Raw genomic sequence first — 22,223 nt, 5'->3', positions numbered from 1 at the left:
CCGATCGTCACTTCCTGTCCGTTGTTTGGCATCTATTCTATACTAAGTTCCCATAGATGGTGCCAAATTGTGGGTGTTGATTTTCGACCACACAACCAAATAGGGAATTTAGCTAGAGAGCACGTGGCAGAATAAATTAAGCCAACCACCTGCCAACAAGAAGATGAGAATATCGCGGTAGTTCATCAACATGGGGGCACTCCGAGAATCAAGTCAGTTAAGTTATCTCTCAAATATATCAAACAAATACTGAATTCATCAAAAAATAAAGCGTATCTTAAACCCAAGGTGCCATACTTTTATAGATAGCAGTGTTCTAGTCCCCTAGAAGTCTCACTTCATAGGACTCAAGCACAATGTTCATCTCGGACTCTTAGCTAGATAGGGATAAACTCCTCAAGAGTTTTATCCTTATCTGAACTAAAAGCCTCCTCTTATCTAGGACTCTTGTCCCTTATCCAAGTATCTCGAATTCAGGCATTACCGCATCGAATATCGATAACGTTGCAATCATCTTGGCAAACATGACCAACCCACGTAGCACCTCGGCTGACATCTCAAAGGCACTATGGCCACATAGCGTCATTCTCAAAATACTTCCCCACATATATAATACAAATTAATTTTACATAATATTTTTCATATATATAACTACTAATTTGTAACAAAATTCACATTTTAAATTTCTCTCATTTTTATTTTGATATTTCATTAGAGGTTTAAATATATATATATATATATATATATATATTAACTATAGTGAAATAGAACAATTTCGAAAACGGATTATAAATTCAAAATTTAATCCATGATTAACGGATTGAATGGTACAAATTAATGTGATTTTAATAGATTAGACAATATTGTACACAATTCTACCTAAGACTAGGACTGACAAATGGCTCCCCAATCTTTGGGAATTTTTAAAACAAAAAAACAAAAAACAAAAACAAAACAAAACAAAATAAAAATGAAGGATCCCTTTATAGGAGAGACATAAGCCCACAACCAGGCTAGGTTACACGCCTTCTCCCACATGTCTACTTGCACCATCAATCTTTGATTTTAATAGTAATGACACAATAGTGAAAAAAAATGCTACAATCATTCCACACATTAATCTCCGCCATCCATTCCCACTGAGGAATTACAAAATTAACACTGCATATATTAATAGGGAATCTGCTAAACATTGTATAATACCAGTTCGTGAATTTCTAAGTTCTTTCAAGTCAAACACCAAGATAAGTCCACGTTTGCCAAAGTTTTAACACAAGGCACTGCCATTAAACATGCAAGGTCCTTTTGATGTACAAAAATTGCTCGTGTTGTGAGGAGAGCCCAGCAAACACTGTCCTCCCCTGTAAAGCTTGGTTTGAACCGAAAAATGCATATGCATGGTGTTTTTTTTCCTCCTTTATATCAACTGAACTGATGATCACTTTGATGTCTAAAAGTTTGGTTTAGTTGCCTTCCACTTTTGAGCACTCTCAGAAAGAGACTATCAGGCCAGTTAAAAATCACCCACTTGAAATAACAACCTTCCATCGAGGACAAATTGATCCACACCTAACTTAGGCAAAGTAGCATCTTCATCTGGAAGTTGTGTAGTGGAACAAATTTGTGTTATTAGGAACAATCTTTCAATGGTCATCTTCATTTGTTCCTGGGCAATTGGATAAGAGTGCTTCCATTAATTCATACTGAGAAATGGAAGAGAAACTATCATCAGTACAAGAAATATGGCGACCTTGGCAAAGATGATTATGTGGTAGAGAGCATTATTGTCACTACTTACTTGACATCCACAGAAGAGGCAATATTGATATTCCTCTCTCAGCTTTATCAATATATCTTGCAAATCCTGCATTAGTATATGGTTTGATCAACATCCACCAGCAATGTATAGGGAATGAGCTTCAGAATCAAAAGCAAACAATGACGAGAAAGATAAAGACACGGTGCACTGCTGTCATACTGTTAGCGCATAAATTTCCTACTTTTGCTCACCTCAATCAGTTTGTATAAGTAGGTCTGTCTTGGTTTGCACATAGATTAAGCCAGCTTTCACCCAGTTCAATATGCAGACTGGTGCATATAATGAATAGACAGCTAAAAAAAAGGAGTTACAAAAATGCAAATTACATAGAAAGGGAGGGGAGGATATCGCCCAAATTATTAAGTTCATTAAAGGGTGACCCAGCGCACGAAGCCCCCACTAAAGAAGGGTTTGGGGAGGACAAGGTGTATGCAGTCTAACCCCTATTTCTAGAGAGAGTGTTTTCGGGACTCGAACTTGCACCATAGGGCCGCTAACGGCAAGCCTTACCATTGGGCGCCAACCCGCCATTTAGTTTGCTATTAAGAAAATGCTACAACTTGAAGATGCCAGCTAGCTCATCAAGTCCTACTTTCAATTTGGTTAAAATTTGAAGGGTCTTCATAGTAAAGGGAGGCTAACATTAGTCATGTAGAGCCGCAATCGTTGGACCAAGGGAGAGAAAGGAGAAAAAAGAACCCCCAAAAAAAAAGACAAAAAGAGGCAGCCATCACAAAATATCCTTTTGCCTGCCTAAGAAAACACAAGACATTTGCAAAACGAAACCATATCTTTATAATGGTCTTATTGAAGAACAGGAATTAAAGTCAAGAATTATACCTCCAATTCCAATTGCATTGTATTTAAAACTGGGGTGTGATGCGATGCTATTAATTGGATGACACAAAAATTGGAATAAACAGTTGGAAAAAAAATCTTGTTTCGTCAAGAGATATACACTTTAACCCAAAAATAAAATAAAATATGTAAGAACCCTACTAGTTCAGAAACTGAACATGAGGAGGAAATATTTGTGTTATTGTAGAGAAGAGGGGAACCTGTAGGAGGAGGGCCACTTTAGAATCACACTTGAATATCCTCATCAACTAAACTGGAGGTTTTGTAAAAGAATCAAGCGTAGGCACTGGATCAAATTGATAGAACTAGGTTCTGGATTAAATATCTGGACAAAGCATTAAGTGCCAGGTCAAACCCTAAATCTGTTAACAATAACTTTCATAAAGCTCTCAAGCATTCATTCATTGAAGTGACATTCTGTTTTGCTTTGTCCCCAAGCACAAAAATAAAATAAAGAGAAATCAAAAGAGAGAGAGAGAGAGAGAGAGAGAGAGAGAGAGAGCCCTAGGAGAGGAAATGTTGTTGAGAACCCAGATTGCCTTGTGTGTTGAGGGCATGGAGAGAAGCAATGCAATACCAATGAAAACTGTAATTCCTGACCTTCATTCGAAATTTAAGGTTGCTTGTTGTAGCCTACCTAATTCTAGATTTCTAGTTCCATGGAGTTCCTGCACGATGAAAAGTAAAGAAGTACAAACACTTCTAAGATCGTGGTGTGTCCGGGTCAAACACCTCCACTGGTAGGACACATGTCCAAACACATCCTATCATTTTTAAATTTGTTTAGACCCGGACAAACATATTACAAGTTTAAACAAAATAACTGTAGCTCAAATGATAAAAATACTACGTAGAATTATATCTATTAATCCCTTTCCTTTAAATTTTAAACTTTAAAACTAGTGTTGTGTTTGTATTTTTCATTATCTTTGAATGAAATATTCATATATATGACATATAATAAAGGAAAAAATTAATCTATGTTAACCCATTGTGATTAGGCCTTAGGGCCTGTTTGATTGGTTAGAGTAATAGGGATAGGATTAATAATCCATGAGATTAACCATTGGATTGACTGTCCAACTCAATTAGTTGGATAAATGTGTAGATTATGAATGCCTACCTCATATGGTATTGAATATCTCACAATTTTGTGGGATTAAAAGTCTGACATATTACTAAGCCTGCCATCATTTACATTGAAGATTGGAACTTGATTACCAGTTCATGTTCAATATGCACAATTTAAATCAAAACATATTTATTTTGACTATATGTATAGGAGCAGCAAAATTAGCTAAAGTACACACAAATAAAACACAATCATGTACATATGTGAGAAACAAATATGGTTGTACCTCTTCGGTTGTTATCTCCTCTTCCTTCTCTTCATATTCAGCATCCTTTTCGTCCTTGTCAGCCTCTGCCACCACCTCCTTATTCTCCAACTGCTCCAATGTCGCCTTCACCTTGTGATAATTCACCACAATCCTCCGACTCTGCCATTGCTCTTTGTGACGGCACCCAAAATCCTCCATCAATGCCTCCTCCTTCTCCCTCTCCCATTCCATCCTCTCATCTTCCCTCTTCCTCTTCTTTTTTCTCGGGTCCTCCTGACCAATCCCAGCTCGAGTCCACCGAATCTCAAGCCCCACGGGCTCAGCAAGACCAGAACCCTCCTTCCCCAGCGTGGACCCTGGTGTGTAACCCATCTGTTTCAACAACTAGAAACCAATGTTGGATTGGGGAATCGCTGATTCTAAGCTTGCTAGGGTATTTCGCTCCTATTCTTTTTGCCTATTTTCTCTCTTGAGTTTTCGTTGTTCTTGCCAATTTTGAGTTTTGGGTTTCTTGTCTGAAGGTTGGGAAATTTGGGTATTGTTGGCAGAGACCTGAACATAATTATTGTTGTTGTTGTTCAAAACGTATGTATCTATATCTATTGTGAAGATATATCTATATCTATATACATATACATATGAAACTTGGAACTAACCTGTACCAAAGATTTTGAGGGGGCAGTGGTTTCGAGAGGAAGGAACTGAGAGAGGTCGCCCATATAATCTTCTTCTTCTTCTTCATTAGACGGTTCTTTGTTTGTTGTTTCTGCCATTGGTGAGAGAGCTTGGGAGAGAGACTCTAGTCTGTTCTTGTTTTTCTCCTCTTCGCCTCCTTTTTCTATTTTTATTTTTATTTTTTACTTTTTAAGGTTCAATTCACTATCAATCCACACAAAAAATAAAATAATAAAATAATTTCACTTTTTTTTTGTCCTTTAACTTTTTTATTTATTTATTTATTATTATTATTATTATTAATTTCACTTTTATCTCTTGTACTATTCTCATTTTTTCTATTTAACTCCTAGGCTTTCAATTTTATCTATTTATCCCTAAAATTTTAGCATAAATTACACTGACACCCTTGACGTTTTTATTTAAGGGGTTTTTTTTAAGGTCCCTAGTATTAAGATTTTATAATATAAAGGACATTCAATATTTTAATAATGTCTAAGGTCCCTCAAGTTGATCCAGAGAAAATTGGTCCAAAGAATTTCTCTGACCTTTCCTTAACTTCTCACTGTAAATTTCTCTACCCTTCCCTTCTCCAAATTTCTCTGCCTTCCATATACTTCCCACTCTCCTAGAGAAATTTCTCTGCCTTCTCTGCTCCTCATGGACTCAACACTCCAGAGAAATTTGAAAATTTCTCTGACTTCACCGATCTTCAATTGGTCAAAATAAATCTAGAGAAATTTGAAAACCCAGAAAAAATTGGTCAAAATGAATCCAGAGAAATTTGAATTTTCTCTGGGTTTGAGTGAAGAAGTTATAAAGATTTGATATTTGAAATAAAAAAATGAAACAGTTGTAGGGGAATTTGTCGCTCTGTCCTAAAACACCTCTTCCACTTGTGGAAACAACTTGTGATCAACCCAAAGAAAATTCCTTCTAACCCAGAGAAATAATATTGTGGATCAGAGAGAATTCCTACTACAGGTCCAGATATCAACTAAACACTGTAACTTTAACTTTGGATGTCCAATAACAAGCATTTTGTGGTAAACTCAAAACAACAAGACAACAATAGTCATAGAGGCACATTATATGTGCACAATGCTAATTTTGATACATTTAGGGATCCTTGTATTTATGTACGGTGCAACACAATACAATAATTAACTTACCATATCCTTCCATGGAGATGGTTTGCAGGTCCTTCCATGGAGATGGTTTCCAAGGAGTTCTTAACCAACTCAAAAACCATCATATGTAAATGTGTTGGAACATACCTACTATGACAGCAAATAAAGTTAATGTCGGATCCGACTATAGAGCTGTTGTAGAAGTCGGGTTGGGAGATTGAGAAAGGAGGCTCACAAGATCAAGGGGGATCTCGACGTCAAGCTCTCTTCTTACACCAAGCTCAGCTCTAGGTTCTCCCATGCAGGTTTCCTTCTCTCTCTCTCTCTCTCTCTCTCTCTCTCTACATATACATATGGCATCGTTTGGGTGTTGGAGCGTTCTAAATCTCTGCAGCATATCATCAGACCTCTCTGATCGGCCATGAAAGCATCTCTCTCTTTCTTCGTTCCAAACTCTGGTTTTGATCACTGCTAATCAAATACGGACTTGAACATGCAAATTATCATCATCACCGTGTGTTTTCAAGCCTCTTTCTCGTTAATCTGAGAGAAATCTCAGATTTGTAGCGTTACAGATCTTGCATTTCAAAGCAACTCTGTGAAGAAGACACTGGATATACTTATAATTCCAGTCTCTATCCATTTGAAATAACGGTGAACAGTAATCATAGAGGTCAGGTCAGTGAATCATAGAGAGAAGAAGAAATTGTTGCATACGAAAGAGGAAGAGGGAGTGAATTTTCTCTGTGATATATGGGTGTAGGGTTAAGGGACTTTAGACATCACAAAATAATATTGTGGATCTCTTCAATCACAAAAAATGGGAGGGGGACCTTAGATTAATTTTTTCTTTATTTAATACAAATTTTCCTTTACGTTTGAAAAATTACACTCACTCTCCTATCAAATTAAAATGACATATTTGTCCATTAACATTTATACAAATAAAATAATAAAATAATATAGATATTTTATTCATGTCATTTCAAAAAAAATAATAATTATCTTCTTTGGTTTAACTCACACAAAAAATTAAGTTTTTATTTTTTTTATTTTTTTAATATTTTAAGTAATTTTTTTTTAATACACATAATCTAGATATACTTAAGAAGTATAACACTTTATAATTTTTTTTTAAAATTCACCAAATACAAAAAAATATATATAGAAAAATACAAAAATTCAATACATTATCTTATTTTGTTGTAAAACTTTTTACCATGATATAGAAAAAAGAAACTTTAGAGATTAAATAGGAAAATCAATAATTTAGAATTGAAATACAAAATCAGTAATAGTTTAAGGAATAAAAATAAAATTAATTATTATTTTTAATTTTAATTATTAAATTCATCATTTCAGTCATTAATATATATATATATATATTTTTTATTTCAGCTTGGCTAAGCTTAATTTAAAATGATTGTCCAAATTAATGAGCAAGAAGTTGATTTAAGAATTTAAACCAAAAAAAAAAAATGCCCCACACTTTTAAAACCAACAGGATGACCCCGTATGATGTGGCTAATGCCACATCAATCAAACCAAACTCACTAAAAGACAAATAAAAATAAAATAAATAAAATAAAAACTCAGCCCTTACAGAGACTTTGTAAGTCTAGATCCTATGCGTGCCTCTTTCTAATGTTCCAAAACGATAACCAGAAAGAAAAAAAATAGTGTACAGTGAATACAACTAATAACGCATTGCTGGCAACCCCTACCATCACTCCCTGTCTAGCATCCGCTGCCATCCCAAACCAAGGTCCTAAATATCGGCCGGTACGGGCCGATTCATAACGGAAAATGAGAGTGCCGAGTCGGATACTCACCGATATACTGGTGAGAACGAATTTCACGTCCATAGCGGCCGATTCCCGACACGTATCGGCTTGTATCCGATACGTGAGCGTTCCAATTCCGATATAGTCCGATTCGGCTGAAAAACGAGCAAAGCATATGGAAAAATAATTGAGGAAAGCAAGTCACATGGAAAAACAAATCACCTGGAGAAGCATCAAATCGGACCAAACTTCAAACCCAAATCAAACCTAATCGGATCAAACTCAACTCAACTCCCCAAAGTTTTTCCTCAATCGGACCAAACTCAACTCCCCAATCAAACCCAAATCCATCTTCCAGGGGCATCGATCTTGTAAAGTGTTGCAAGGAGAAGCATCGAATCGAACCCAAACCATCACCGATTTCAAGTTCCTTCATTGAAGGTTTTTCTCTCATGCTCTGTTTACATTTGTTTCGTGCTCTGCTTTTTGCTTTGGCTGAACACTTCAAATGGTTTTGCTTTTGATAGGTTTGTTTATATTATATTATGTTATATTATATTATTTTATGGTTTTGCTTCTTCAAATGGGTTTGCTGCTGTCCGGTTTGCTTTGTTTGGTTTGTTTATGTTATATTATGTTATTTTTTTTCTTCTTCAAATGGTTTGTTTATATTATATTATGTTATTCTTTTCTTTTCTTTATGATTATTTTTTTATTTATATTATGGTATGGGATGGTTTTGCTTGGTAAGTTGCGTTTGGTTTGTTTATAATTTATTTTTTTTATTTTTTTTTTCTGGTTGTTGTTTATAATGGTTTATAATTTGTTTCCTTGGTAAGTTGTGTTTGGTTATTTTTTCATTTATATTATGGTATGGGATGGTTTTTTTCTTGATTTTTTTAAATAACCAAACTATATATAATAAAATATTAATAATACAAATAAAAAAATTTAACAGCTTTTGTTTGCTTGACGGGGGATGAGACTAGAGTCACCCTGATTATTGATTGAAACTGCATTAAAATTGATCAAAAAAATAAATAAATAAAATAAATTAGTTAATTAAGGTTAATATAAATACATATCATTTAGTTGAAAATGAGTCAAAAGTGCATTTACATATCAAAATTTTGATTAAAATATGATAAATTAAGGCTAAAAGAGTGAAAAAATACATAAAATTGAGTTTTAGAGGGATTGCTAATGATTTTTGAAATTTCACAGCCGCGACGCCCGATACCCGATACGTACCGGTCGATACTCCCGATACCGATACTCCGCGATCGATACCGTTACGTTACCCAATACCGCGATTTAGAACTATGTCCCAAACCCTTCTCCACCCCCACTCTCCATCCATTGGCACCACCATCACAACCCTAACTTTCACCGCCCTGTCCAACCAAGCCACGGCATCACCACCGCAACCCTCCTCCTCCCATCTCACCTCCTTCTTCTTCTTTTAGTGCCAAAATGTTGCTCTTGAATTGGAGCAAAGAAATAGGAACACAAAAGAAATTAAAGGAATCAAAATGGGTAAGTAGAAAAAAAGGTATCGAAGAGAGAGATTTCAATTGGCTCAACTGTAATTGTTGATTGTGACTGTGGATCTTAGAGTGAAGAGCTATGGTGGGTTTGGTAGTTTTTCAAGAGAAGAAGGAGGAAGATGTTTTTTTTAGGTGGGTTTGATAGTTTTTAGAGAGAAGAAGAAGAAAGAAAGAAAGAAAGAAGTTTTTAAGTGAGTTTGGCAATTTTTAGAGAGAGAAAGTAGGAAGAAGAAGAAGAAGAGTGTGTTCAGCAAACTAAGATTAGGGCTCGCAATCTGTCAATAGCTGGTCATCCTACTCCCTCGCCATCTATCAATAGCCAATCACTATTTGTAGTCATTGTGAAATCCCGTATTTTTTAGGTATCAATATTTTAATGAGAGGAATTGGTGTTTTGTTTTAGATAGTAGTTTGGTGGTGAGATATTTAGATATGAGCCGAACTTATTTTTTCTATTTGTTTTATCTCTACTTCATTATTATCATTATTCACCTATTTTATTTTTTTTTAGTTTGCTTGGGCTTTAATCAAAATCCATGTGGCGGGCAATTCTCTTCCATGCCATGCACCATTCCATGCTTTCTTTTCTCTTTCATTTTTTTTAATCCTTTCTCTCCAAGAAAATTTTCATTACCTCCAAGCAAATTTTCTTTTTTTTATTCTTTTATTTTTTCTTCCCTCCAAGTTTACTTGGAACCTATTTTTCTTCCTTTATTTCAATCACAAATTGAATAATTTTCTCACTTATTACTCTATTTTGCCTTAGCTTTTTTGCTTTGGCTCTCTTTTTCTCTTTTTCCATTTGTGATCAAAACTTTGCGGTCAAATTTGGAGTATTTAGAGTGAGAGTCATCAATTTTATTAAAGATGAGTTGTAGATTTTGTCAAATATTACATACCTTGTGCCTTAGAATTTTAGTCTACCATTCCTGAAGATTTGTGGAGAAATATCAGATGATTATTGTGAAGGGAAAAAATATGAGCCCAGGCCTAAGCCCAGTCATAGCAGCCCAAGCCAAGACGATAAGCCTAAATGCATCCCTTAAAGTCCACAAAAGACAGTTGGCAACAACTTGTCATCAAATCTAGATGCGTGGGAAAACAAAGCAATCATAAAAGATAGCCTTCTAAAAGACCAAATCTACTAAGTAAACAAGAGGCGTCAAATAAACCTTCATCCAATGGTGGGAAGCATAAAACAGATAAAAGTAGGATATAGGCTGGCCTAATGAGAAGCAGAATCGTCCGATCAAGTTTAATCGTATGGACGAGATGCTCAACAAGTTGGCCATTGACATCTAATATCATCTAAACCATCTATATATTAATGATCCAACGATTAAAGACAAAGCATACTTGGCAAATTGTTCGACCAAAGCCAGCTTTGGGTAGAACCCTTTAATCAAAGCAAGATCCAACGGATGAGTTAAGAACCAGAATAGGTATAAAAAGGGTAAGCAAACAAGGCATAAGGGACAAGTAAGTGGGTTCTACCTAACCTAACCAAAACTCAATCAAATTATATACCGGCAATATTTTTCCTTTATGTTATATACTATGGTCGATCATTATGCTGACTTGATCGTCGGAGGGTCCTCCAGGACAACCCTGGTCAGGAGTGATCATTGACGTTTGGTTTTTCTTTGTAGAATATAAAGGATTGAGTGCATCATCTTGCTTTTCATGTGGGGATAATTTCACCTTCCACAATTGGAGTCGTCTGTAGGAACGCTGAGAAGATGAGTGTCCATATTTCTCTATAAGGGATACCAAGTAAAGCAATACTGTAAGATCGAGGACAATCTAAAAAGGACTGAAGAATCATGACCAGTGTCGCCCCAACCCAGAAGTCAAAAAAACCCCACGCTTTTGGGTTGGGATATGAACCGACTAAAGAGGATTGAAAGAGGAAAGGAGATAAAGTGAAGAATCAAGGAAAAAAAAGCCGGAAGGCAGTTTGAATTGATCCACAAACCAATCAGGGGCACTCTAAATGAACGCTTTGTTTGTCAAGGAGAGACTTCCCATTCTGTGGGTTCCCCGAGCCGTGGATTAAACAAGAGACAAGGAAGAGATACTCAAGGTTCGAGATTTTCTTCAATCATCAGTTGTCAGATAGCGAGGAAGAATGGATTGATCCAAGCATTGATGTGGGAAAGAAAAGAAGTGCTAGTTCGAAGAGTAGTGAAGAAGAACTTCTAGAGACAACACTGGCTGACCTCCTAGCGGATTTCAGCACCGGGGGTGAGCTTACTAACTTGGAGGATAGGGTTACTATTTCTATGATCGGGGATGGACCAGCAGTAGATAGCACCAAGCTCATTCTGGACGCAACCGAGGTTCCATATTTGGTTTGGCAATTCAAAAAGGGTTCCATTGAAATTTCTGATTTGGATAATAAGTCCGAGTCTGAATCTGATTCCACTTAGTCTGTTGTGTCAGAGTCAGATCATTAGGGTAATTTCGATGAAGGGTCAATCAAAATTTGGCAAGAAAGACAAGTTATCACCTCGATATATTAGTCCATTTCAGATTTTAGAAAAGCTTGATCCAGTTGCATTCCAAATTGCTTTATCGCCGAGAATGGAACAAATGCACAATGTGTTTCATGTTTCAATGTTGAGGGGTTATATTCATGATTCGTTCCACGTCATTGATTATCACTGGATAGCTTTCGACGATACTATGGAATATGAAGAGAATCCGATCCAAATCATCAACCAGCAAGTAAAACAATTGAGGAATATAGAAATTCACATGGCTAAGGTAGAATAGAAGGAACATTACAGTAAAAAAGCCATGTGGAAAAGAGAAGATGAAATAAGGCAAAGGTATCCCAAGTTGTTTTCGATACAAGGTAACGCAAGTTTGGAGGACCAAACTTATTAAGGGGGGAAGACTGTGACAACCCCATCACGTAATATGTTTATATCTATTTAATTTTGAATCATAATTATGTGTTTGATGAGTATTTTTCTATATATCTATTCATTGATGAAGAATCTGTTGTGATTTTTCCTTTAAATCTGAAATTGAAAGCCTTTATGACTTTAAGAACCAAATTAGTGAGTTTGATTAGGATGGCATAATTTTCAGAACCTATTGAGAAGTTTAATTAAAATTTGATTCAGTATAATTAATTGAGTTTTAGTTAACCTTAAGCTCTAATTAATTAGCTTAATCCCTAATTAGTGTATTAAGTTAACTAACATGTATATATATATATATATATGCTAATAAAAGAATTTAGGCTCATCTTTCAACTCAAAATCTACTAGAGGGGAGCATTTAGAGAGAGAAAGAGAGAGTGTGTGACTTTATCTAGAGAGAGAAAGGTTTAAACTTGGAGATTTTGCTAAGGAATTGAAAAATTGTGTAGAGGAACTCAAGTTCTTGCTAAATTGATCTTAATTGAAGACTCTAGGTAAGTGTTTAACTCTTAATTCATGAATTAAAGTCACCAAGTATGTGAATTCAAGAAGATAATGAACTTAAACACAAGAATTGAGCTTAAATTGATAAATTGGGAGCTAGAGCATACATGCATATATAATTGTGTGAAAAATCATCAATTTGAGCATGATTTTGTTACCTATACTTGAATTGAGACTTGAATCATACATGCATCCATGAATTATATTGTTTTGAAGCTCAATTCCATGTTTTGAAGTTGTAGGAGAAGAATTTGAGCCAAGTTTATTCATGCATGAAGTTTTAAGCTTCAATTTTGCAAAAATGATGAAGCTTTTGAGCTATAAGTTTAGAATTGGCTTTATACTCATGTGTTTAGATGTGTTTTCATGGTTTGGTATGCATCATGCAAGATTTTACATTTGGAACTTAAAGTTGGAAACTCAAAACTCTGTTTTGAAAACCCAGAATTTGGCCTTATTGCTTAATCAATGAAGTCACCGCTCGAGCGCACAATGAGGGCTTCTAGTATTTTTTTGTAAAGCATTGCACATGGCTTGAGCGAGAAGTGACCACTCGAGCACCCTCAATTTATTTTCCGCATTGGCTCTAGTGATCATTGAGCCTATAATCTTAGCATCCAGTACTTTTGCAAACCATGTGGTCAGCTCGAGCGACAAGTGTACTCGGGCAAAGTGTCATGTTCGGCATGTTTTGAAAAGTAATATTTTGTTCATATCATCGTTCTCCTTTCCTTTGGAGCATTCATAGGGATGAATTAAGCCTCATGAATGAAATAATAAGTAAAACTTGACATAAGAGAATTGAATAAGTTAAGAATGATTTGATTAAGGAATGAGCTTCAATGTGTGTATATGTTTATGTGATATGTTGGTTGAGTAGCAGATGTAATTCTAGGAATAAAAATTACTAAAACATCTGAAGGATATGCTTTATCTCAGTCTCATTATGTTGAGAAAATACTGGATAAATTTGGAAAACGTGACTACTGTCCTGCTAAAACACCTGTTGACATTAGTCTTCATTTGTCAAAAAATACAGGTGCAGGCATATCACAATTAGAGTACTCTCAGATAATCGGAAGCTTGATGTACTTAATGAATTGCACTAGGCTGAATATAGCCTATGTTGTAAGCAAATTGAGTAGGTACACAAGTAATCCAAGGTCTGATCTTTAGAAAGCGATAATTAGGGTACTTAGGTATCTAAGACATACCCAGAATTATGGCTTACATTATACCAAATATCCAGCAGTACTCGAGGGATACAACGATACAAATTGGATATCGAATACTAAAAACTCAAAATCCACTAGTGGATACCTCTTTACCCTAGGAGGTGCTGTAGTCTCTTGGAAATCCTCCAAGCAAACATGCATAGCAAGGTCGACAATGGAATCTGAGTTTATCGCATTAGATAAAACAGGAGAAGAAGTAGAATGGCTTCGTAATTTCTTGGAAGACATTCTAATATGGCCTAAACCTGTGCCAGCTATATGCATTCACTGTGATAATGAAGCAGCAATAAGACGGGTACAGAATCATATATATAACGATAAGTCTCGACACATTCATCGACGACATAATACCGTTAGGCATTTGCTCTCACATGGAATAATTTCCATAGAATGCGTAAAGTCAAGAGAGAATATTTCAGATCCATTGACTAAAGGGTTAGCTAGAGAGCAAATGTACCATTTATCGAGGGGAATAAGATTAAAGCCTATTATTTAAAAGTCGCCATAATGGCAATCCAACCTAGTTAACTGGAGATCCCAAGATCTAGGTTCAAAGGAACAACCAAATTATGGATGACTTCACGTATCACTAAGGAGGTTTTCTCCTACCTATTTCTATGATAAAAAGAGTGATACCTGCAGCGTTAGTAGGATAAGCTTTGCTTTTAATGATTCTTATTGTAATGACCCAACCCGTAATATACTAAATTATGCATATGGTTATGTATTTGATATGAATTTCTATGTTTAATTATGTGATTTATGCGATTAGGAATTTATATCTGTTGACTGTAGAAAAATCTATTGCAATTGGGGCTGTGAACTGAGAATTTATAGCCTTAGAGGTGCCAGAAACCAAAACCAATTTTACATCTGTGTTTAGCATAATTTTTAGAGCCTACAGTGAAATTTGGCAAAATTTGATTCTTAATGAATAAATCGAGTTTAATTAGTATAAACCTTAGATTAAGCCAACCACATCATGTATAAGATTTTATATTTAATTGATTAAGGAAATTTGGATTCTAATTAGTTGTTACTCTAATGTAATTTGGGATTTATGAGAATTTTGAAGTCTGATTCGCATTTGATTTTAGTAATGATTTATTTTGGAATTTGAAATTAAGGGTCCAAATGGCTTAAGGAAGTGAAAGTAATAAGTTGAATCAATTTAATTTTAAATACGGACCCATTTAGGAGTTTAATTAATATTTGGTTCAGTTTAATAAAATCAAGATTTGATTAATTGGGTCTAAATTGGAGTTAATTATGTTAATGATATTATAAGGTTTGAGAAATTATGATTATTATAAATTAAATCTATTTATGAGGTATCCAACTTGAATATGAAATTTATTGACAAGGATTTTGGGTTTTATTAGAAATTGAAGGCCTTAAAGATCTAAGAAATCAAAATTGATGATGAAAATAAGTTTAATTCAATATTTGGAGCCTTTTGGGAGCTTGATTAAAAATTTGATTCAGACTGATAAATTTAAATATAATTAATTGGGCTCTAATGGAAATCAAATTAGATTAATTAATTATTTGAGATTGTGATTAGTCATGATTAATTTAATTATGTGTTAATCAAGAGTTATTAAGAATAAGTGTAATTTAATTAAATTATTCTTAACCATAAATTAAATTGTAAAATGATTTAGAGTTTGAATATATATATGGGTATGTGTGCTGAGAAGTATGTGTGTGTGCAGAGAAATCTATGTTGGTCAAGAGATGAAGGTGCGAGTATATATGTATTATGTTGAGGGAATGCCTTCGAAAAAAACTAAGAGAGGGGGAGTGAGAGTTGAAGTCAAAGACAAGGTTAATGCAAGTGTGCTGGAAATTTGGGAGTTAGAAAGGGATGAGAAATTGAGTTTAAGTTCAAGAAGAAAGGAAGAACAAAAGAGAGAAAGTTTTTGTGGGATACCAAAATTCAAGCTAAAAATTGTGGAAAAATCATCTTAAGGTAAGAAATTTCATCCTCTTTCTAGTATTGTTTAAATGATCTAGACATAAATTGATTCAAGATGGATTTTGAGAGGATTAAAAATGAAGATTTGAAGATTAATTATATAAATTGATAGAAATTGGGTTTTGCATGTAAAATCAAGTTAGGTTGAAGAATATGAGTTACGATTCTTTAAATTTGTTGAGTTTGAGTTTAATTTTGAGAATTATTCTTGAATTGTGTTATATAAATTACATGCAACAATGATGTATTGAAGATTTGATCCATGCAATAGAGTTAGGTTCAAATTTATGGAAATTAACTTAGAAATTAATCACTTTGGGTTTGAAATTGGGTTTGATATGGAGAAAATGAATTAAATCTAAATGTGGACAAATTTGGGAATAAATTATAATTTATATTTAAGAATCAAAAATTAATTTGATTTTGATTTAAATTTCTTACATGTAAATATTTTTGAAAAGGCTTTATAGCTTCAATCTATATTTTATTAATAAAGAAAGAAAAGTTTTGAAATTATTATACTCATGAAGCAATTCGTTTTAATCTTAACAATCAAAGATATTTTTGTATTAGAAATTGAAAAAATTAGCCATGGGTTCATGTTTGTTAATGAAATTACACATATAAATTGAGTCAAGCATGAGCCTAAGTTTTGAAAATGTGTTTGAAAATTATTTTGTTGATTTCAAAGGCACAGAAAATTTACCGACCGCTCGAGCGAACATTAAGGCCAACCAGTATTTTTACAGAGCTTTGCAGACCGCTCGAACGACCAAAGATACGCTCAAGTGAAGACCCCGTTTTCAGCAATTTTTGAATAATTCTTTTAAATGCCTATTTGCATCCTCGTGACAAGCTGAGTATTCGTAGGCACCAATTGGATCACATAGTCATGGAATGAGTTAGAAAAACATATAAAGAGAGTTGAATTGAAATGAAATGGATATTGAATGGTGTTTCTATTGTGTTTTTGTTATGTGATTTGTCTAGGTGGACGTTCGAGGCTTTATATCGACTTAACCTACTGTGAGTAGTAACTTTATAAAGATATGTCCAAGTAATATTTATTTTTGAAATTGTCATTGTTCTTGAAATCAATATGCGATCAATTGAATGGTTTATTAAAATATTATTTGCTATCGATGAATGAAGTTCACTTTCGAAACTGTATTGTGGCATCCATTGAACATAGGCCCTCGCCTGCGGGTAACAATACCATGGCCGTAGGCCCTTGCTTGGGGGTAACAATACCATGGCCATTGATTATAGGCCCTTGCTTGGGGGTAGACCATGGCTATTGGATTGATTGAAACACAGAGATCTCCATTGGTTTGACCCTTTATGGTCCATTGGCTCGACCTTTATGGTCCATTGTTATTGGAATATCATTGTTTCATGGATGTACCACATATATTGATACGAATGGCTTCTGTTATTGTAAAGAGATGACATGATTGCTAATCGAAATGTTCTTCCTATTAAAATGGATTGCTTTGAAAAATGAAAGATATGTTTTGATATGGGATTAGACATAGAAAGTGTATTGTTATAAATTTGATATAATGTGGCAAATGCCTCACTTTGAAAATGATTTAAGATTCATTTCGAATTTGTAAGACATGTTTTTGTACTATCGTCAAACTTCATTCATTTAACCTCTTCATTACTCATTATTTATATATATATATATATATATGTATAGGTGAGCAAAATGAGCAACAGGATAGAAAAAGTCTTACAGTCTACTGGTGTCAGCCTTTTGAAGAGCTTCCGGAATTGAGCAAGTTAGGCTTAAGTAGAGCCAAGAAAATCAGCCACTTAATTTTGTCAAAGTTTGGTATTTTGCTGAGTCTCAAATGTATATGTGTGTGAAATATATAGGATTTGTATATGTATATAAATTATTATTGTGTTTAAATGTTTTAATTATTTTAGTCATCATACATGCACAAGCTCAATGGAAATTATTATTTTTGTTTTGCTTCCGCTTTAGGCCCCGATATTCTTTAAATATTTTGAATTTTGTCATTGCTGTCTTTGAGGCCGAAGGTAATCTAGGATTATTGGTCGGTCATGACTCTTAGGGTTAGTTTGACATGTTTAAAAAAAGTTAAAAAGTTAAAAAGTTAAAAAGTCATTATTCTATTCATCATCTTATTTAAGTCATATCATCTCTCTAACACATTACTTCAAATCCAACCCATATTTCATGAAAAGTCAAAAAGTGCTATATTTAGATCATCCCAAACAACCCCTTAGGGGCGGGTTTGGGTCGTGACACTTATAGTTTGGGCATCCAAGTGAGGTATGTTAGGATACTCTTAATAAGAATTCACCTATATGAGTGTAAACTGGGCCGATTATGAGAGAATTGAAAAGGCTAAATTCTCTAGGGTCCTCATGAATTACTAAGTGTTGTTCAAGGCTAAAATGAACACAACTGTGAGAACCAAACTGTGTCTGCGGATACACTAAGTATAGTCTATTGTCTTGGTTTACACAAACAGCTGAACAGTTTAAGACATCACATCCACTGGTGAGCCAGTTAGTCCGATAGGCTTTCATTAGAGGAGGTTCAAAGCCAAAAGTTACTTATTTCGATGTGGTGTATGTTCTTTATATACTTTTTCTTTGTTTGCATTTTGTTGCATGTCCTTATCGTGAATTCCATTCATGTAAGGGATTGTTGGAAAATGACTTTATAAAAACTTATTTTTTGCTAACTGTGAGCATTAGTTAAGGTAAGACCCAAGCGTTAATTTTAATGTTTCTAATTGGGTTAATGTTTAATGTCGCGTAGTGTATAACATTGTGTATTTGGTTGCTTAAAACCATTTTCGAATGAATGAGAATTTAACATGCATTTTCGAGTTCATGGAAATAGGTTTAGGTGGGTTTCCTATACATTTGTGAAATGTGCTTATCCCACATAGGAAAGGCTTAAGGATTTATATGAGTATATATAATCTAGCTTGCCACACTCGGGATGGGTCCCAAGGGGCACCCCAAGTTTTGTAAGGATGGGAGTTATGGACAGAGTGGGCTTGGCCCAAAACCACTACATAGGAGCGAGTGCATAGTGTGGGTTGTGGGTTAGGTCGAGTCCTAACTTTAATTTTTTGGACAAAATTCGTTTGAATTTTTTCAAATTCGTGGTAGAATTTTTTTTTTCCTTATGAAAATAATTCAAATTTTGCGCTAAATTTTCAAATTTGAATTTTTGAATTTTCAGGTCGCCTCCTTTTCAAACCGGTACTGTTTCGCAACTTTCTGGCCATGTCTGAATAGCCACCAAGGCCTACTCAACAAGTGCATGGTTAGCTATAAACAGCCTACAATTCCAACATTTCATTACATCCAATTTTTTTCAACATTTCTTCATTCTTCTTCCTCTTATCGTCCTCCTATCTTCTGCATCTATTCTGCATTTAATCTTAGGAAGAGAAAGAGAGAGTTACAACATAGTTTTGGTTTGTCATACTTGAGTTTGTAGTACTGCAAATCAAGTATTAGTCATTATATCTTGGGAAGTAGACGCCATTAAATTTTGAAACATCAGAGCGAGGGCGAAACCTACTTTAAGGAGATTGTGTCTAACACAAGTCTTGACTTATAATTTATGTAAGCATTTAATTCAGAATTTAATTTATTTTTATTTTGTTGTTTATTTTATTTAGTCATTTAATTTACATACACATAACCATTGGAAATAATAGTTCGAATGAGCAAAAGATTCTATATTGTGATTAGCTCCATTCCTATTGACCATGAAGTTGAGGAAGAGCCTTAGGGTCCATTTGTTTTGGGTTATGTAGATGGACGGGGATTAGGATGGTGGATGTGTTATTTAGTGTTGTGTTTGTTTGTAGAGTTAGGGAGGGGATTAGGATGGTGGAGGTGATATAGATGGAGGTTGGGGAGATGGAGGTTGGGGAGATGGTATTAGAAAAATAGTGAGGGGATTAGAAATTTTTTTATTTATTTTTATTTTTTATATATTGGAAATTTTTTTTATAAATATTAATGTTTAATTTTTATATTTTTTTATTTGTTTTATTATTTTATATAAAAATAATTTAACAATTCCTATACTAATAACTATCATCAAAACAAACACAATTTTACTTAATCCCCTCACTAACAATCCCTTCACTATTAATTCCTTCACTATAAATCCCCTCCATTCTACCTCTGTAAACAAACGAGGCCTTAGGTGAAGACAAGGTTAGTTAACAATTAAACAATAGCTTGTATGGCTGCTTTGTGTCTCAGATTGCATGGTCTTTTTATTTTTTTGCTTTGTAGTGTTTTTATTGTGATTTATATATGAGTTATAGATTTATAGCAATTGAATATGCTTGTGTTCATTCATATGAGAAATTACGGACATGTTTGGTTTGTCTCTCAAATATGTTTTTGGAGAAAAATTCTAAAAACATGTTTGATTGAAAATTTTGGAGAAAAAAAATTTCAAAATCACTTTTTTTTCTACTATACATCAATCAATTACTTTTCTCTGTCCTCTCTCATTCTCAATCATTTTTTTCTCTCACACTCATCTATTTAACTACAAAAAAATATCAAATTATCCCAAACTCCAAAAATATTTTCAAAATATATAATCAAACAATTCAAAATTTCTAAACTCTCTCCAAAAAATCATTTTAAAAATATTATCTTTTTTGAAATTTAGCCACCCGTATTGAGTATACATGTTGGCTCAACCAACCAAAAGCCACCATATCTTTCTACCAAAGTTACTATTGTTCGGTACACGTTTGTCTAGATACTTGGTTTTTAATTGAGATATTTTGTAACAAACAAGGGGTGGTTTGGCTTATTTTCAGAAAAAAAAAAAAAATTTATTGAAAAAGTTGAAACTAATTTCATAAAAATAAATATATAAAAAATATTTTTAAAAAATTAATTTTGACTTCCCAAAAAATAAAATTATATAACAGTGATAAGTATTTTTGATATTTTATTTATTTTATCAAATTAATTTTTAGTTAAAAAAATTGAAACAAGCTTTTAAAAATCAAATCAAACATGGGCAAGCTGAATATATATTAGCTGGATTTATTATTTTAATATTTTTTAGGTGGTTAACACAATGAAGAAATTAACAATTGCTTTGATTATACCCATTGAACTTAATCACTCATGCAAGCAACCAATGAACAACAACGCTCAAACAAGGTACATATTTTTATGGTTAAGCCTTCTGTCAAACAAGACAATCTAACATGTGATTTTTTTGATTTGCAATTTTTTTTCTTACATAGAGATGATACCTAATTTGAATTGAACGCTCCCAAACTCAATTTTGTATCTAATCAAGTCTATTTATTAATTGATATTACAATCTTCAAACTATCTAAAGACAACTTAATAATATATATATTGTGGTGTATGTTATTCTCTGCCAACAACAACACGGTTGAGCTAGTTATGTAAAAAAAGATATGAACTTTTATCACGAATGAATAGTTAGGGCTAGTTTGGCATGTACTAAATAAGTCAAAAAGTCAAAAAGTCACTATCTTATTTAAGTCACATCATCTTATTTAAATCGCATCACCTCTCTAACACATCACATCAAACCCAACCCAAACCTACCAATAAGTCAAAAAGTGCACTTTTTTAGGACATCCCAAACCAACCCTAAAATTTTGAAACAACTATTAACTGGTAATTTTTCATTTAATATTTAAGTTTCATTTAGAAATAAGTTATTTTAATAATTTTTTAATTATTTATAAAAAATGTATAAAAAAATACAGAGAATATTATGATAATTAATAATGATTTTTTTATTCAAATTAAGGGATTGTTTACTTTTTAACTTTTTATGAAATATAAATTGTGTATAAGTAAGATTTGAAGTGATATGATATAGATGTAATGTGACTTAAATAAGATAATGTGACTTATATAAGATAATAACTTTTTAATCTTTTAACTTTTTTAGATTACGATAAACAAAACCTAATCAGTGTGTTTGGTTTGAGTTTTTTGAATTAAGTTTTTTGAAAATTGAGTTTTTTGGTTTTCATTTTTTTTGTTTTTAGTGAATATTTTTAAAATTTAAAACATTTTTTTTACTTTTTTAGATGCACTTTACTTAGATGTATCTGAAAAGTAAAAAATTTGTGAAAAAATATTTTTAAAAATTAATAAATACATAAAAATGTAAAAAATGTACTGAATTCTCGTATTTTTTTGTATTTTTGTTATTTAGTGAATTTTTAAAAAAAAATTTTCAATTTTTTTTTTACTTTTTAGGTATATTTATGTTAGGTATGTTTAAAAATTAAAAAAATTGCTCAAAATATTAAAAAAATTCAATAAAAACAAAAAAACACGCAAAAATAATAAAGTAAAATTTTTTAAAAAATATTTTTAAAAAATGATAACCAAACA

General features: G+C 33.2%; 1 protein-coding gene and 1 non-coding gene across 2 annotated transcripts; one reads left to right on the top strand and one right to left on the bottom strand.

Moving 5' to 3' along the window:
- Positions 1-1,151: 1,151 nt before the first annotated feature.
- On the bottom strand, positions 1,152-4,884 carry LOC114292520 (uncharacterized). The gene is made up of 4 exons (XR_014358809.1): positions 4,674-4,884; positions 4,036-4,569; positions 1,799-1,864; positions 1,152-1,703 (listed from the first exon to the last, which is right to left on the bottom strand). It is a non-coding gene; the product is annotated as an uncharacterized LOC114292520 (transcript).
- Positions 4,885-11,619: 6,735 nt separating this feature from the next.
- LOC145816740 (uncharacterized) lies at positions 11,620-11,928 on the top strand. Its single transcript, XM_082912688.1, has one exon. The coding sequence runs from the start codon at positions 11,620-11,622 to the stop codon at positions 11,926-11,928; it is 309 nt and encodes a 102-aa protein (XP_082768814.1).
- Positions 11,929-22,223: the final 10,295 nt, after the last annotated feature.

The sequence above is a fragment of the Camellia sinensis genome, unplaced genomic scaffold (genome assembly GCF_055761805.1).
Source record: "Camellia sinensis isolate YWXY unplaced genomic scaffold, ASM5576180v1 Unanchor4, whole genome shotgun sequence".
In the NCBI taxonomy this organism is placed as follows: domain Eukaryota; kingdom Viridiplantae; phylum Streptophyta; class Magnoliopsida; order Ericales; family Theaceae; genus Camellia; species Camellia sinensis.
Note: the sequence above shows the minus strand (reverse complement) of the source record. Positions and strands in the feature narration are given on the sequence as shown.

Bases quoted from the DNA above. Each gene is read 5' to 3' on its own strand.
- LOC145816740 (XM_082912688.1), top strand. From the start codon at position 11,620: ATGAAGGGTCAATCAAAATTTGGCAAGAAAGACAAGTTATCACCTCGA.